General features: G+C 38.6%; 1 protein-coding gene across 1 annotated transcript in view; it reads right to left on the bottom strand.

The window, feature by feature from the left end:
• LOC132846765 (cadherin-23-like) overlaps positions 1-19,138 on the bottom strand; it is a 100,463-nt gene that overhangs the window by 15,257 nt on the left and 66,068 nt on the right. Inside the window, exons 14-19 of the mRNA XM_060871483.1 lie at positions 7,151-7,215; positions 6,803-7,040; positions 5,290-5,395; positions 4,680-4,807; positions 3,039-3,111; positions 1,217-1,333 (exon numbers count right to left, since the gene is read on the bottom strand). Coding sequence (XP_060727466.1) covers positions 1,217-1,333; positions 3,039-3,111; positions 4,680-4,807; positions 5,290-5,395; positions 6,803-7,040; positions 7,151-7,215 — 727 coding nt within the window. The remainder of the gene's footprint in view (positions 1-1,216; positions 1,334-3,038; positions 3,112-4,679; positions 4,808-5,289; positions 5,396-6,802; positions 7,041-7,150; positions 7,216-19,138) is intronic.

Here is a 19,138-nt window from a genome sequence, read left to right as displayed (position 1 = left end):
CTCATCATTCCAAAATTTTTGATGACTCATTCTGCTGACTCACAAATCCAATTAGCATCCAATCAATCTAAGCATCTCTCTAAAGAGATATTTTTATCTTAATTTCATTAGGTCTATTTGCTGACAAGATTAAAGAGAGCCAAGAAATGACATGTTCGCTGTCATAACATCCAGCTGAAATGTTGAAATGTTTTCCTCGTTGTTTTATAAAGAAATGGCCATGAATCATATCTGGATCTGGGTAGGTTCTCCTCCAAAATCTACATTCAGTCCACACGATAACCCTTCGAGCCTTTAACAAAATGAAAAGAAAGAAATCTAATGAAATGGGGTTTGATCTTAAACTTAACCTCAGCTGATAATGTAGCAGATTAGGCCTTTAGGATGGAACCAAGGGCTCCCTTAATAGAAAAACGCACTAGAAGGTGATAAAACGCTGCCAGATCATTGAGATTTTACATCCCATAATATATCCCATAATATAGCGTTCACAGATGTGACCTGAATACAAATGATCATTATTGTAATTATTATGTAATTAATGTCTTGTGGGTTCAAACACCTGGTATGTCCACAGAACCCTGGTGAATCCTGCTTTTTTACTATAGACATGCTTGATGTAATGAATGTGAAATTTGTACTTAATTTTTAAAATCGAAGCTTATGATGTTACAAAGAAATTGCAAAAGCACAAATGCTGACACAGGATACTCCTTCTATCACAGCCTTAAATCTTAAATCTGTTCATTGTAAAATAAAATTGAATTTTAACATTTATTTCTTCTCTATCTTAGAGACAGAATGATAAAAAAAACTGTGACATTTTCATATTTAACCCACTGCCTGAAAAAAGGGTAACTTAGGGCAGGAAGCAAACGTGGGTCAGATCAGGGGATGGGCAAGGATTATTTTTTTCAAAAACATTCTTAAGAAGAAAATTTCTATTTTAATGAAATAAATACTTGTGTGGACCTCAGCATTAATCACATGCTGTATGCATATGTATGTGTGTATATATGTGTGCGCATGTGTATGTGCATGTCTTTCATGTGTGTGTGTATGTATGTATGTATGTATGAGTATGTGTGTGTGTGTGTGTGTTGTGTGCGTGAGTGAGCGTGTGTGTGTGTGCATGTGCGAGTGTGTGGGTGTATGTGTGCGTGTGTGTTTATGTATATGTATGGTTATGTGTGCGAGTGTGTGTGTGTGTTTGCACCTGAGCGTGTGTTCAGTCTGAACTCAGAAGGCCCCTGCAGTGAGTAGATGAGAGAGGCCTGGCCAAATTCTCTGGATGCATCCAAATCTGTCGCCGTCACAAATAACACAGTCGCCCCTGAGAGAGAGAGAGAGAGAGAGAGAGAGAGAGAGAGAGAGAGAGAGAGAGAGAGAGAGAGAGATGGATGCAGAGAGAGAGGGAGAGGGATGTAGAGTGACTATTGTAGAACCATTCTGGCTGATAATGAGCTTATGGGACTGCAGCCAATAACGACAGCAGATAATAGAGATAGAGTGAGACAGAAAACGACACAACGATGCCCTGTGCACAAACACGCGACAGAAATGACAGAATTCTAAAAGCAGATGAAGTAAATGGCGACTCGGAGCCACATTGATGACTCAGGTGCCGAGAGTGTTTATGGATTTTAGGATTATCAGGGAGCTTGGCAGAGAACGAGATAGGCAGCAAGCCAAGCACTGGCTCTGATCAATTCGGCTAGAGTCCAAACGAGACGAGCCGCCACGAGCTCACACACCACCAAAACATGACAAAACACACACGTACGTACACACACTTGTGTATATGCACAAGCACATCACTCACACACTTACACACAAACACATTTTCAATGGGTGGAAATATGGTCCCAGAACATTTCACACTTCTAGTAGTGTAGTTAAATAGCACACACACACACACACACACACACACACACACACACACAAAAAAATACACTCATCCTCTCACTCACACAATTTACTGAATTCTCACTCACACACAATTTACTGTGACACACAACAGCATATAGATACACATTTTGTAACTGTGTGTAAAGTTGGTCCCCAAACACACACAAACACACACACACAAACACACACACACACATACAGACACACATACACACAGACACACACACACACACACACACAGAGGTTCAGAATGGGCCCTTGGTAGACACTGACCAGTGTCAGTGTGATTTTCTAGGCAATTGGAGACAGATCTATTGTCTGGAACAAAAGCAGCGAATGAATAAATGCATACGAATGATGAGCGTCTCTCGAGCTGAACCCTCAATCTGAGCTGAACCTCTTGCCCAAAACACAACACAGTCAACCAGCATCAAATAATGTGAGCACTGAAGAAAAAGATGAAGTAAGCAGGGGCAAGAGGAGGAGCAGACAAGCACAGAAACAGTGGGGCAGATGGAAATCATGTCCGGTGTGTGTGCCATTAATTTCCTGTCTAAAGTCATCAGACAAACAGCCTCGTACAAGCTCTCATGTGAGACTTGTGAATTATTTTTCGCACTCTACACAGGGGGCTTGAATCAGGGTTAAGTTTTTGGACACCGCAAGCGCGCTTTACTGGAACTGACAGCGTACAGATGAGTCATTTTCAGAGTATTTTACTTCATCATGACATCGTTTACAAATTTGGCCTATTTCACACACAGACCACTGAATACACTGAAAGGCTCCTAAGTGCTTGACTTTTTATTACTGTGCACATTTTATAATATAATAAAATAAGCTGTTAATAATATAAATCATGTGTTTCCAGGGTCAAAGTTCACATTTAAATTCTGTGGCAGGTCAATTCAACGTGTCTGTAGAGTTCCACCTACAATCTTCTTTTTTTTAACCGAAAAGTCACGTTGTTACTGGTGTAACCTCCTGCACTTACAACACCAGTGACAATTAATAACAGGACCAGGTTGCCAGATATAACACGACTATTGCGCTTGAACTTGGAACGATCAAAGAACCATTACTGGACAAAGAAAAGAAGAAAAGTTCAGGAACAAATTCTCTACACGTACCTGCAACCATGTTCTCAGAGACCCGTACAATGTATGAGGATTGACTGAACTCTGGAGGATTGTCGTTCTCGTCCTGAAAGAGAAGAGACTTCCTGAATTTCCGATAAAAATATAGATTAGTTTTACTAATTACTATATTACTAGATTTACTAGCTAAGTGTAACAGTACTATTTTACCACACTGTTGCTGGCTACTTTCATGTGTTTGGTGTTATTGCTGCTGCTGGTTTCAGACAATAAGAACAAAGTTTTCTCATTTACTCGTGAAGAATGATTGAATATTTGATGGAAAATCTAACCTGACAAATTCATGATAAATGACAAGATAACACCTATAAACTCTAGTGGATCTCAGCCCAGATTAACTCCAGCCAATCTTGTGATCTTTCAGAACCACATGTGAGTGTTTCAAATGTTGTGAAAACTAAGTAAGAGTTAAAAAAAAGAAAAGACTTATTTTCACAAGAGTTCGAAGTGTTATTAGCCAGAGCTGGCCGAAGTCACTGAATCATTTCAGCCTTCAATAAGGAACTCAAAAGCCGTGAAGACCTGAAAAGTTAAATGCAGCGTCAATTATTTCTTTGTTTTTTTGCCTTACTGCCTGGCTGAAAACATAACATACACACAGTGACTGACTGACAACAGAGCACAGTGACTGATGATAACACACACACACACACACACACACACACACATGCACGCATATACACACAGCTGGCTAAATGGCTCACCCTCCTGCTGTTTAGCAGCAACTGAAATGAGTCTAATCATAACCGTGGTAACAAGGAAGAGGAAATGTCAGGGAAAAATATTCATAGTTTGACTAACTGGGCCTGAAAAAGTTCAGAAAGGAAGTGAATTAACACATCCAGGAGATACACACATGCTTGGAAGGCAAAATATATCAAATAGAAGGCAGAAAACAAATTCCACATCCTTCACTCATTCCTACTGATCCATTTTGTGTTTCATACAGTATGTAATAAATGTTACATACAGTATGTCCGACGTTTTTATTATATATTATATATAGAAAAAAATGATAATAATAACTGAGTAGACTTCATAAACAAAGCTAACAATACAAGGTGACTGGATAATAATGAGGCTGGATTTTGGTAGGTTTTCTATTACATTTGCATATTATTCGTATATTCATTACACTTTTTTGGTTCATTAGTCTACGACATTAAGTTGTGGGATTCTACAAAAACTCTAAAAATTGTGTGTTAAATAGTGCCATGTTTATTATAAGTGTTTGTGCAGGTAGATTGTCTGCATATATTCTCTACATTGTGTTGCCTTTTTTTTTTTTTTTTAAATAAAGCCTTCCAAAATGTAAGTCTAAGTTTCTTCCTTTGATGTTTATTTCTTTTCTTTCTCTCTCTTTTTTAAATTGGGTTGTAGACCAAAGTAAAGAATAATTACTTGAACACTTTGTATCTGCGAAAGGGTTACGAGTATATTAATTGTATGCCTTCATACCTTCCAACTTACCCTTGTGCCACTGTCAGCTATCTGAACAGCTCTCACTTGGAATTCATTTGCGAAAAAAGCATCTATTTTACAGGTGAATAAATATATAGTCGTAACCTTCCGCTTTGCTGCTGACTGACATAAGCAGAAGTGTAAATTACTCACAAACAGCTCCACGGTGATGGGTACGGTGCTGTTTAAGGCCGGATCTCCTCCGTCTTGTGCCATCAGTGTCAGGTATATCATTCCACCAGGAACCTGTTCGTAGTCCAGAGGTCTGTTCACAGTGATCACTGAGAAAAATGTACTCATTAATTCAGTGATTAAGAGTTATTTCTAATACAGTATGTCAGGAACTGCTGGGACAATCCCCTGCCAGACCACCAGGGGGAGTAGTGACAGGCGCCTTGCAATAATTTGTTTAACGTCACTTGATTGCCACGTGTTTCTTTACCTGCATTGTTTCTAATGAGTTGCTCTATTTATACCAGTCATTGTTTCATGGTGCTTTTTGGTTCCAGGTATTTGTGTGTTTTTTATTTGTTTCATGATTACGTTCTGCTGAACTCGGGCCTGATTGACGATTTTTTACAAGAACGTTCAATCTGCTTCCTCGCTTGAGAGGCTGCTGTTGTGTGGCTCTGCTGAGCTGAGTGTGCAGTAATTGTATAGGTCAGTGAAAATGAGAATGCCTAACATGGACTAATCTGTTGACTTTGCTTTATATTAGATGTAACGGGTGCGTGATCGAGAAGGTAGCCCGAGGCCCACGTACCTGCATAACCCTCCACCATGGTGATGCTGAATAAACTGCGGAACTGAGAGGCGTAGATGATGGAGTAGGTCAAGACGTTGTTCGGAGGAGAGTCTTCATCAGTCGCCTGTGTAAGACAGAGAGACGGGTTTCTGAATTCATGCCCAACGCGTTTCGAGTAGAAACACTTGCAGTTTCATGATTAGTGCCACAGACAAAACTAAATGACATCAGTAAGGAATAAAACAGTTAAGTTGAGTAATGTTGTAGGAAAGTGGCGTGAAGTGACAATAGTTAGTGTGATTTAATATCTCGAAGTGTTTTATTCTTATTACACCACAGCAATTTTAGCTCGTAACTGTTTTTAAATTGATTCACAGATAACAGAAACTTTTGATTTGCAGTTCTGTAATTAATAAAAACAATTTTCTAGCAATTTAGAGGAAGAGGAATAAATAAATAAAATCAACTTTGTATTGTTAAAATAGACGCTGCTTTACGTTGAGCTGCAAAACACTAAAACACTGTTGTTGATTATTTTCCTACTCTGTCACACCTGGGCGTGTTGTCCTTTATTGCACTGATCAGTGAAGAGTATTTGTGATATAACACAGGATAATGAGCGCAAGTGCATCACTCAATTGAGAAAAATAACAATGACTTCTTGTGAATCCGGGAGCATATAGATTTAAAAATACATTTTTCCTATAGTGGTATAACTGATAAAAACACAATCCGAAGACTTTTCACGAATTAGTTCATAATTTATTGGCACATTAACTATAAAGAAGTTAAAAATAAAAAGACTTTTATTTCTCTGTATAAAGAAAAGTCGATTATTTTAGTTGCTTTACTGCAAATCACTGATGCTGTTTTTATTTTACTATTCTTCTATCAATTGTTATTAATCATATTTTACTGACATTCTTATATTAAACTGTGTTTAATGGATGTAGTTATCTAACCACACACACACATACAGCAATACACACAGCCAGGTAATAGAACTTGGCATCCCATATCAGCTCTAAAGCCATCTAGGACTGAGGAAGCACTGCATGCATGGTTTACTCACACTGCTTATGCTGCATTTCCAGTATCCTCATATCAGTTGTTATTAATCATATTTCAATGACATACTTGTATTAAACTGTGTTTAACACACACACACACACACACACACACACACACACACACACACACACACACAGGCTCAGTCAATAAAAAGGTTAGACATTAACATTTACACTTAAGCTGTCAGGCTATATTTAACACACCTCAGAGGAAACAAGCAGAAAGAAAGAAAGAAAGAAAGAAAGAAAGAAAGAAAGAAAGAAAGAAAGAAAGAAAGAAAGAAAGAAAGAAAGAAAGAAAGTGTATGTGGATTGGAGTGTAGTGTGATGAGGATGTACATTTAGGAGACAAATGAAAAACGCTAACTAGAGGTCACATGTTTAAGGTTAAACCCTAATTAGTAAAAGATGCTTTAGTTCATGTTCTTCTAATGTTTGTGTCATAATTTAATTCAACTCACCCTCACACGGGTCACTTGTTGAGCAACTTGCTGGTTTTCCATCAGTGAGCCGGAATAAGCATCCTTCTGAAAGACAGGAGCGTTGTCATTTATGTCCATCACGTTGACACGGAGACGTCCTGTGGTCTCTTCTCCACCTCCGTCACGAGCCAAGACCGTCAGGGTGAAGCGACGCGTCAACTCGTAATCTAGACGACCCCTGAGGGTCACCCATCCCGTCTCGGGGTCCAGTGAGAATCTGCAGGAGACAGAGTTAAAGACAGGAAGTATGAATTAGAGACACGGCGAGTTTCCTAAATGAAAACGATTCCAAATATAATAATAATAATAAATGAATGATATTCTCACTGGTCAGGCTCGTCACTGAAGTAGTAGCGCACAACGCCAAACGTGCCAAAATCATTATCTGTGGCCTAAAGAGAAAGAGAGAGAGGTATTTAGTTAGCAGAGTGACATTACATTACACTAACACTGCTGGTCATTTCCATGGTGTGTGAGTATGCATGTGTGTGTCTGTGTCTGTGTGTATTTTACATACAGCATAAGCCAGATAGCGTTAGCATGCTAGTCAACATACACGCTTACACTTTCCTGTTATATTCGGTTGCAGCTCTGTGAGTCTGTTTTTTTTTTTTTGCGTGATGATGTTTAACATATCCGCGAATAAACATCCTGCCAGTTTTGCCCTCCTTGATAAAAATTACTCTTACAGGATTGTCAGCATGACTAATAGCAACTGAGGAACATAATATGGCACGACCTGTTTGTAAATCTATCACGCTGTACCATTAATGATTTGTCTTGGTGTTTGGGTTCGCATCATGAGTGATATAACCGTTGTGAGAAAACTCTGTGATCCTCTGGGAGAAAAAAAAAGGAAAAATAGCCCATGGCCTTGCTTTAGTGCTGTGTTTAGGGTCTCAGCAGATAACACTGCAAACCAGGTACGTTCATTTCATTGCATGGGTGCATCTCTATGAACTGTCTATAGCAGACACACACACAGACACACACACACCCTCTTACATTCTATAAGACAGAGACTATGAGAGTGTTTGTATGTAGGTGTGTGTGTGTGTGTGTGTGTGTGTGTGTGTGTGTGTGTGTGTGTGTTGGTGTGAATAGCTATTTCAGACCTGTAGAGCGTGGAGAAGGAAATTGCTTCAGATAAATGCTTTGATTTTTCAAGTGTATTTATGCAAATAAGTGAATAAATGACTGAGGCAACAGACAAATATCACAATGCCTGTTTCTCCAGCCTCATCTGTGTGTGATAACGGCATAACAAAAGTTCTCACAGCCTTTTCTCCCTCTCAATTTTACTCCAACACACAAGCACAGACAAAGACCGAGTGAAACAGCTGTTTGAATACTAGACTAGATTTCAAAAAGGAATTGAAAGTCCTCAAAGTAACGCACATGGGAGCATAGAAAAGCTAATAGAAGTAAAAATAAAACCTACAACAAATGAAATAAGTTATGTGCACAGAAGAGCTGGTGAACATAACTGAAGGTAATGCACACACACACACACACACACACACACACACACACACACAGGTACACACTAAACTGAAAGTAATATACACACACAAGCAGGTAATACACACACTCAGGTACACACACACTCAGGTACACACTAAACTCAAAGTCATACACACACTCAGGTACACACTAAACTCAATGTAATGCACACACGCTCATGTACACACCAATCTCAAAGTAACACACACACACACACACACACACACAGGTACACACTTAACTGAAAGTAATACACACACTCAGGTACACACTAAACTCAAAGTCACACATAAACAGACACACACACACACACATACTGTACACACTAAACTCAAAGTAATGCACACACGCTCATGTACACACCAATCTCAAAGTAATACACACACACACACACAAGCACACACAGGTACACACTTAACTGAAAGTAATACACACACTCAGATACACACTAAACTGAAAGTAATACACACACACTCTGATACACACTAAACTCAAAGTAATACACACACTCAGGTACACACTAAACTCAAAGTAATACACATACACACTCTGATACACACTAAACTGAAAGTAATACACACACACTCTGTTTTGTGTGTACCTGATTGTGTGTGTATTACTTCCAGTTTAGTGTGTATCACTCAGAAACACACTAAACTGGAAGTAATACACACACTCAGGTACACACAAAATTGAAAGTAATACACACACACAGGTACACACTAAACTGAATGTAATACACAGGTACACACAGTTTAAAAGCACTGTATATAAGCTCGTTTATTTACTCTGATTTTAAACTGCACTTTATTGTCTGATGAGTCACGGTGACTAACACTGTTAGAGACCCTGCTGTAGATCTGCGTCCCTGTGAGCCAAAGGCCAAACCGTTCGACTGTAACTTTATTACACACCAATTCCCTGCTATGTGTGTGTGTGCGTGTGTGAGAGAGAGAGAGGGGGGGGGGTGTAGCTATGTGCTTTAGTTTGGTGTGTACCTGAGTGTGTGTAATACTTTGAGTTTAGTGTGTACCTGAGTGTGTGTGTATTACTTTGAGTTTAGTGTGTACCTGAGTGTGTGTAATACTTTGAGTTTAGTGTGTACCTGAGTGTGTGTATTACTTTGAGTTTAGTGTGTACCCGAGTGTGTGTGTATTACTTTGAGTTTAGTGTGTACCTGAGTGTGTGTATTACTTTGAGTTTAGTGTGTACCTGAGTGTGTGTATTACATTGAGTTTAGTGTGTACCTGAGTGTGTGTGTATTACTTTGAGTTTAGTGTGTACCCGAGTGTGTGTGTATTACTTTGAGTTTAGTGTGTACCTGAGTGTGTGTAATACTTTGAGTTTAGTGTGTACCTGAGTGTGTGTATTACTTTGAGTTTAGTGTGTACCCGAGTGTGTGTGTATTACTTTGAGTTTAGTGTGTACCTGAGTGTGTGTATTACTTTGAGTTTAGTGTGTACCTGAGTGTGTGTATTACTTTGAGTTTAGTGTGTACCTGAGTGTGTGTAATACTTTGAGTTTAGTGTGTACCTGAGTGTGTGTATTACTTTGAGTTTAGTGTGTACCCGAGTGTGTGTGTATTACTTTGAGTTTAGTGTGTACCTGAGTGTGTGTATTACATTGAGTTTAGTGTGTACCTGAGTGTGTGTGTATTACTTTGAGTTTAGTGTGTACCTGAGTGTGTGTGTATTACTTTGAGTTTAGTGTGTACCTGAGTGTGTGTGTATTACTTTGAGTTTAGTGTGTACCTGAGTGTGTGTGTATTACTTTGAGTTTAGTGTGTACCTGAGTGTGTGTATTACTTTGAGTTTCCTGTACATTCTCTTTCTCTTCTTTATCCTTTCTCACTCTCTCATTCCCTTCCTTTCATTACTTCTCTTTTTTCCATTTCCCTTTTGTTTCCTTTCTTTTAATCTTTTAAAATCTTTTAAATCTTTTTTTTACCCTCTTTCATTCATTTATTTATTCCTTCCATCACTTCCAGCCCCTTTGTAAATTAATTCTTTGTAACTAGGTTTCTAGGAATTATGTAAGATCTGTGCTCAGTACTTCAGATTGTGATTCAAGCCACAGAGCAGAAAACTTCTCCTTTCCTCCTATTCTGTCTTGGCCTACATATCTCTCTCTCTCTCTCTCTTTCTCTCTCTCTCTCTCTCTCTCTCTCTCTCTCTCTCTTAACTTTCTTTACCTCTCCCCCTGCAACCTTTCTGCCCTAAAGCTACTCCTCTTTCCTTGCCTCTTGCTCATTCTCTCTCCCTATTGCTGTCTTGGAGAGACGTGTCCATAATTGCAGAGATGATAGCGCCGAGAGGGTTAGCGTGATGATAGGCGCTACGCTGACAGCGCACCTAATGCCAAGAAAAAGGGGAGTGAAAGGAAGAAAGGAGGAGAAAGAGAACATATACCTAAAAAGGAAGATGGTATACATGTCTCTGTCCTTCTCTTCTTTCCTTCTCAGCACACATTCATCTTCCAAAATCACCTGACAACCTGTCCTGCTCCCTTCCTGGAGGAAAGATGTGAAACTTTAGACAAAGCTGAGTGGAGCGAGATAACATCTTTGGAGGGAGGGAGGGAGAGACGGCCTAGTGTCTGATGGTCAGTCTGATGCTCGGCAGCCCTACTGAGCGTGAGTGACAGATGCTAAATTATGTTTGTGCTTGAACAAAAAAATCAGGGAGTGTCAAACAGGCGAGAGTGACGCTTCTGAGCAAAGCCAAAAACAATCTGTCCATGGCAAATGATGCCAGAGAAGTGTTTGGGCTAAAAAGTGTGACAGTGAACAATAAGTGTCATTTACACTGTCAGTCTATAATCGCAATACTTAGAAGGACTTCACCACCAAAAATCAGGCTCACCAAGCTCTCTGAGAACTATTAGGTAATGTCCTAGACAGAGAACTTCCTGGGAATCACTGGATTAAAGACCATCATTATTACCAGAAAGGGAAAAACTTATCATGCACGGTGTCAGACTAAATAAAATAAAGAATGCAGTGTTTAATTGTAGTGAATCCATCAATTGAAAGCAGTTTAAGGTCAGAACACATTTAAAATAATAAGATAATCCATAATGTGTCAAAGCAGATAAAATTAAACAGAATTCAGAAACAAGTCTCACGCTCACAAAGTAAATAACTGAAAAATAAGATCATGATCATTTGCAGTGATTCTCGCTGAAAAAAGGTATGTCGCCATAAAAAATGTACAGTATGTACTGTACACAAACAAAATAACCAGGCGCTTTCACAGAAAAGGTGAACACAACATGGTAGCAAACTAATATCTGGAACAGGAGAACGGGGACAGAAACCAAGAACAGAACAGACACCAAACCCAGAGCTTCATCCAAGCTACAGTGTTGATCTAGCATTATGTCGGTAATATTTAGCAACTGCAGTGTGAGTGACAGCATAAGGAGCTGTAACAAACCCTCGACATGACGTTAGCCGTCGATCTATAATTAGCGTAATTAGACGTAAAAGTCTTTTACGTATATTTATGTTTCAGAGTTTTATTATTAATATGCAACATTGCTTTGCTTTATCACATAACCTTTGTGGACTTAACCTAGTTAATGGTATGGGTGATTTCACCACAGTCACCATACTCACTGGAAGCCTGTGGTGAAAAACACACACATCGAAAAATCCTGGGATTTGTTTTAGCTGAGCCAGATTGCTGCTAATGTACAAAAACAACTATTAGCATTTCTCTTCAGAAATCCTTATACGCTGTGTGTGGCCACTTGATACACTGCGTCCAAGATATAGTTAACAATGATGTCGAATTATTTATGATTTGCGGCTTGAGACCTTCAGATTTAAAAGAAATTGCTCTGGAACTATAATCATGCCCTAAGTACTAATCCAGGCCTCCTGGATCCACACAGTTTATGTTTGCACGCTTTGAGTCACACCTAGACATTACAGTCATGAAAAGCAATGAGGATAAAGCTTTAGTCTATCTCCTCGATCTTCTGAAAAGGTGTGTGTGTGTATGTGTGTGTGTTGAAGAGAGTGCAGATGTGAACTGACGTGCTGCACAAATTGCTTTCTGCTGCTTCTCCAACCAGAGGGAAGAGTATGAGGAAACCAATTACCTTCTGTCAGAGCAACCATCAAATACACACAACTATAAACACACTAAACACACAAAGAGAGAGAGAGAGAGTGAGAGAGTGACTTAAGCTGGATATATAGAATATTAATCAAATAAATGCACATACACGCTGAGTATTTTCATCTTTTTTGCAAACAGCTGTTGGCTCAGTAGTCGGGTTTTCTAGCAAGCAAGCTCACATAAACCCTAATAGCCAAGTTAGCAAGCTAGCTATCATTAGGCTGACTGTGTTATTAGGTCAAATATTAGATTGTGCGATTAAATCCAGTAGCCACAGATAATCCTCCAAGCTCCAATCCTCTTGCGGTTTGCTGTCATGACATTTACACAACAGAAATTTCTAACGATTATTTTTTAAATTCATTAATCTTTTTTCATGGGGGGTCACGGTGGCTTAGTGGTTAGCACGTTCGCCTCACACCTCCAGGGTTGGGGGTTCGATTCCCGCCTCCGCCTTGTGTGTGTGGAGTTTGCATGTTCTCCCCGTGCCTTGGGGGTTTCCTCCGGATACTCCGGTTTCCTCCCCCGGTCCAAAGACATGCATGGTAGGTTGATTGGCATCTCTGGATAAATTGTCCCTAGTGTGTGATTGTGTGAGTGAATGAGAGTGTGTGTGTGTGCCCTGTGATGGGTTGGCACTCCGTCCAGGGTGTATCCTGCCTTGATGCCCGATGACGCCTGAGATAGGCACAGGCTCCCCGTGACCCGAGGTAGTTCGGATAAGCGGTAGAAGATGAGTGAATGAATGAATGAATCTTTTTTCATAGCACTGACAGTGGAGACTCCTTCGGTAAAATGTCATGGAATTTAAATAACAACATTTTTGTCTGTAATAAAACAAGTTTATTATCCTTTGTGTTATGTTTACTTTTTCGATCTCTGGTACTGGACATTACATGGTTTTTAAAAGCACCACAAATTGCAATTATTAGATCACTCACTCTCACTCATTTTCTACCGCTTATAATAAATAAAAAAAGGTTGGAAAATTTAATTCAATTATCTTTGGAATTACAATGAAAGTTTTTTATTATTTATGAAATACAGGTGACGAACAACAAAAGAAACTTTATAAAGGATGTGAGATTGTGCTGAGATTGTTATAATGTTATGAGACAGACGAGTTAAAAAGAACTTTTTTTAATGCTATTTGCGTCTCAGTCCTTCTGTGGCTCTGTTGGGAGATGCGCTATTGTGGGAAATGACTCGGTATGGATCCAAATGAGCAAATGAGCGTCTTTAACAAGCACAGTGTGCTGTTAATATAATAAAGAAACAATTTGGGTTAAAATGGATAAATTTATCTGTTTGCAGACACAAACAACACGATGGGAACAAACGTAAACCTGTACGGCGATTTGCACGCAGATTTATGAAAGAAATAGATACACACACACGAACACAAAGATATGAGTCTTTCACTCTCATTTCTCTTTCTCTTTCAGTCTTCCTAAGGTTCTGCAGTCAATTCAGTCTCTTTCTGAAAAGGCAAAAATCTGCAGATGACAAGATTTTACACCAGATTAGCAACAAACCTTAAGAGAGTGAGAAGCAATTCCCTAAATGGCTCAGGAACAATGTTCTGAAGATTGCCTTCAATGAATTTAACCACTAATCCCAGCAAATCCATAAGTTATTCGGACAAATCCCCTTAATGGGCGTGGTCTAATTCATATTCACATGGCATGGGGACTCACTGAAGTCTCTGAGAAAGAGGTAAATCATTCACTTTGGCCTTTCATAGTCACCTGATTTCAACCAAATTTAAAACCTGATCTGGTGCAACATGGGGCCCTTTTGGGAAAAGTCTGATCCTGGGTTAGTATGTAGTGTGGGGTAGATTTGAACATGTATTCTGCGATTAGGATTGAATTTGAGATGAAAGTTAAATTAAAGGTTTAAATTCTGGAGCATGAGATTTAGAGTGGGCATAATGTTGAGGATGAAATTAAAGATTCTTGAGGCAGGCTAGAAATTGAGATTAGGGTTGAATTTAAGATTGGGGTAGAATTTAAGATTGGGGTAGAATTTAAGATTGGGGTAGCATTTGAGTTTAGGGTAGAAATTGAGATTGGGGTAGAATTTGAGATTAGGGTTGAATTTAAGATTGGGGTAGAACTTGAGATTTGAGTTGAATTTGAGATTGGGGTAGAATTTGAGAGTGGGGTTGAATTTGAGATTGGGGTAGAATTTGAGATTGGGATAGAATTTGAAATTAGGGTTGAATTTAAGATTGGGGTAGAATTTAAGATTGGGGTAGAATTTGAGATTTGAGTTGAATTTGAGATTGTGGTAGAATTTGAGAGTGGGGTTGAAGTTGAGATTGGGGTAGAAATTGAGATTGGGGTAGAATTTGAGATTGGGGTAGAATTTGAGATTTGAGTTGAATTTGAGATTGTGGTAGAATTTGAGAGTGGGGTTGAATTTGAGATTGGGGTAGAATTTGAGATTGGGGTAGAATTTGAGATTAGGGTTGAATTTAAGATTGGGGTAGAATTTAAGATTGAGGTAGAATTTAAGATTGAGGTAGAATTTAAGATTGGGGTAGAATTTGAGATTTGAGTTGAATTTGAGATTGGGTTAGAAATTGAGATTGGGGTAGAATTTGAGATTAGGGTTGAATTTGAGATTGGGGTAGAATTTAAGATTGGAGTAGAATTTGAGATTTGAGTTGAATTTGAGATTGGGTTAGAAATTGAGATTGGGTTAGAATTTGAGATTAGGGTTGAATTTAAGATTGGGGTAGAATTTAAGATTGGGGTAGAATTTAAGATTGGAGTAGAATTTGAGATTGGGGTAGAATTTGAGATTTGAGTTGAATTTAAGATTGGGGTAGAATTTAAGATTGGGGTAGAATTTGAGATTGGGGTAGAATTTAAGATTGGGGTAGAATTTGAGATTTGAGTTGAATTTAAGATTGGGGTAGAATTTAAGATTGGGGTAGAATTTGAGATTAGGGTTGAATTTAAGATTGGGGTAGAATTTAAGATTGGGGTAGAATTTGAGATTAGGGTTGAATTTAAGATTGGGGTAGAATTTGAGATTTGAGTTGAATTTAAGATTGGGGTAGAATTTGAGATTAGGGTTGAATTTAAGATTGGGGTAGAATTTAAGATTGGGGTAGAATTTGAGATTTGAGTTGAATTTGAGATTGGGGTAGAATTTGAGAGTGGGGTTGAATTTGAGATGGGTTAGAATTTGAGAGTGGGGTTCAATTTAAGGTTGGGGTTCAATTTGAGATTGGGGTTGAAATTAAGATGTGGTAGAATTTAAGAGTGCCCTAATTGCCCAAAGTTTGGGGTAAAATTTGTTCTTGGGGTAGAATTTGAGATTTGGGTTGAATTTGAGATTTAGAATATTTTAAAGATATGAAATATGTCACTTGTATCAAAGCCTAAAGATTAAGCTTCAGCTGGAATGAAACTCATCAGTGGTCATTTTAAATAAACAGAGAGAGAATTGGCTTAAAAATCAAAAGGAATGTTCTGGGTTTTTTTAAGTCTGATCAAAACATCATTGTACAGGAAGGACATGTCTCACCTCGGGCTGTTTACTGACTAAACCTATTAGTGCATTTAGACACTTAAAACACAGAGCACACACAAACAGACAGAAACACACACACACACACACACAATCAAACTGACCTACAAGCACAGACCTAATCACAAACACACACACAAACACACACACAGACGTTAGTGGGCAAGAGGCCAGCCAGCGTCTTTACAGATACTGTGAGCGAGTGATAAGAAAATGAGTCAAACAATGTGATGGGGGTAAAGTAGAGATGCCAAGAAATACTGAGGATAAGAAGAGAAAGAGTAAATACATAAACAGAGAGAGAGCGAGCGAGCGAGGGAGGAAGATTTAAGAAAAAAAATGAACAGATTGTTGTAATATTCTGTTTTGCTTTTCACAGCAAAATACAGAAGAAGATGAATATGAGTAGAGGAGTGAGATAGAGAGTGAATAGCTTGGAGAGATTTAGGCATGAAAATGAGCAGACTTTTATTTTTAGAGCCGTTTCATCGAGAAAACTTTACACGCATGGACTAACTGTGTAGAACTGTGTTTGTATTTTCAATTATTATTGCAAAATATCTAGAATCTGTCTCAAGCACACTGGAGATTTTTAATGTGTTCCGAAGCAGAGCTTTACCTGTTAGAATAATTCAGAATAGATTAATAATAATTTCAGACTCCAAATGGGCACCGGACATGAAGAGTGGGCGTGTCCATGACACTGTGCTCATTTACATAAACAGTAACCTTTAGTTGGGATTTCATTTGGTTTCATAGCTTCATATCGAACATAGTCATTAATGCACACACAGGATGGATGAAGTAAATGCAAATAGCCCAGATCAAGACACAGACACACACAAACACACACACACACACACACACACACACACACACACACATGGCAAACATAGCCAACACCTTACAAACAAAGATTCCAACAGATACACACACAGGGACAGAAAGCCATTAGCAATATAATGGATAGAAGGAAGTGAAAAAGTGAAGGAAGGTGATAAGAGATTGATGAATGCAAACAAACTCAAGTCCAGAGAATGAGGGGGAAAACAGTGCAATTTAGGAGATATGAGGAGATCTGAGGTTCTGCAGCCCCAGGAGAGACACACACAAACACACACACACACACACACACACACACACACACACACACACACACAATCTCATGTAAATCACTATAAATATTTATAATGATCAGCAGTTCTATCAGTGATGAACACAAACACAGTGTGAAAAGCTCTCAATTTTTGAAAAGCAAAACGCACAACTAGCGTATAAGTCAGTAGACTGCAAGACAATTCAAGAAAGCAATGGTGCAAAAAAGTCAACTAAATGCTAAAAAAATCACCATTTCCCCACCTGCACTCCATTAAGATTATAGGAAACTCTAGCTAAACAACACAGTATACCAGATATATATATACACACACACACACGCACACACATCTGGTGTATAAATAAGTAAAGCTATTCCACATCCTGTGTATGAGCAGTTCCATTTACATATTAGCACAGAAGTGTGTGTGTGACATGAAAGCGTATGAGTGCAAGTACTGTATGTGTGCAAGCTAACGCCTCAGTCTCTGCTACATGATAATGTTAGCCTTAATGACAATCTGTAAATATTTAAAAATGTGTACCATTGTGCAAATGAATACACTGAGAAAAATCACAAACAAAACATGGCTTTAGCAGGCAAAGCGAGTTATAGACGCCAAATGCGTGCATGACGACGTGTACGGCATTTGAAAAACACGCTACACTTTCAATTCGACACCGCACCACCATGAGCTAGAGGGAAACAAAGAGTTTGAGGGCCTTATTAAGCCAAAGATGGTGTGCTGCATGGATCTTGACATCGCCCTTTATTTGCACCATGTCCTGGTTTTATTGTAAGTCTGTAAACAAGAAGAAGTGAACGGGATTCTTAGGTCAAGGTAAACTAAGGGGAAGTTTGTATAAGATTACTGTAAAAATCTCAAATAAACTTCAAATTCAACTTTCTGCAGTGAACTGGTGTACAATCCCTGATCAGCTTTCCCAGTACGGATTTATTCAAGATGATGACGTATGGCTTTAAATTGAGCTTAAACATCACAATTGTACATCACAATTGACATACTATTTATTATACGCTCGTGAATTAGGAGATTAAATCTAGAACTGGTGAAGGTCTATGCACTCATCCCTCTTGGGGAACCCTTAATGTTTCTCCATCAGATAAGGTTTGTAGAAAGTAGAAATCCTTAAGGAAATATAACTTCTTCTCTTAACTATCTTGATGTCTGGATGCTACGTGATTCATTTGATCAGACAATTGTCTTTAGACCATTAGTGTTTCTCAGCACCCTAAATTAAAGTGCTGATTACTACGCCCTGTCTTATCACTTTTATCACTAATCGCTTTCGTCACCACTAAAGTGGTGGAGCGGACACTATATACACATTTAGTATACAGATCAGTTCTCGTCCAGCATCGGTGACCTGGACGTATTTTTATATGGCGTATGTGTTACTGAATATCTCATTAACTCTGTGCTCAAGCAAGACACTTAGAATGCAATACTCTTATTTGTTATTTTTGTTACACAAAAATTATTTGTGCATGGAAAAAAAACACAAAATTTATTACAGGTCTGTGTACGACTCATGCGTGTTGAAATGATGTAATGTCATGTTGTGGTATTTATTCATTAAAATAAAGCAGGGCTTGTTTATTATGGAACATATTGGAACTCGATTTAACTTGTTTTCTGTTTAATTCTTTATCACAGTGTCTGCAAATAAATGTAACTAATAAAGTTTTGGAGAAACTGTCCTGAGAGGATGAACATATATCTATATGGAGAGTAAAAGCCCCTTTTGCTAGCATACTAAATGCCATAGGTAGCATAATATTGTGATATACTACTCAGTAGAGTTAACCTCTGTGTGTGAGATAAGTGGATGTTAATTTCTCTTTATCTTCCCTGCTGTATTCAGATTCAATAGTAACCCAGAGGTGAGTCATCCTCCATATAAAGCCATTAACAAGACTTCAAATTAAAGGTCATCTTACGTGGTTTAACACCATACTCATTGTCCACAACCCTGTAAAACAGCAGCAGTTTTATGTCAGTCATAAAAGCACTGCTGTTTTATGATC

Source organism: Tachysurus vachellii, chromosome 6 (genome assembly GCF_030014155.1).
Source record: "Tachysurus vachellii isolate PV-2020 chromosome 6, HZAU_Pvac_v1, whole genome shotgun sequence".
In the NCBI taxonomy this organism is placed as follows: Eukaryota; Metazoa; Chordata; class Actinopteri; order Siluriformes; family Bagridae; genus Tachysurus; species Tachysurus vachellii.
Note: the sequence above shows the minus strand (reverse complement) of the source record. Positions and strands in the feature narration are given on the sequence as shown.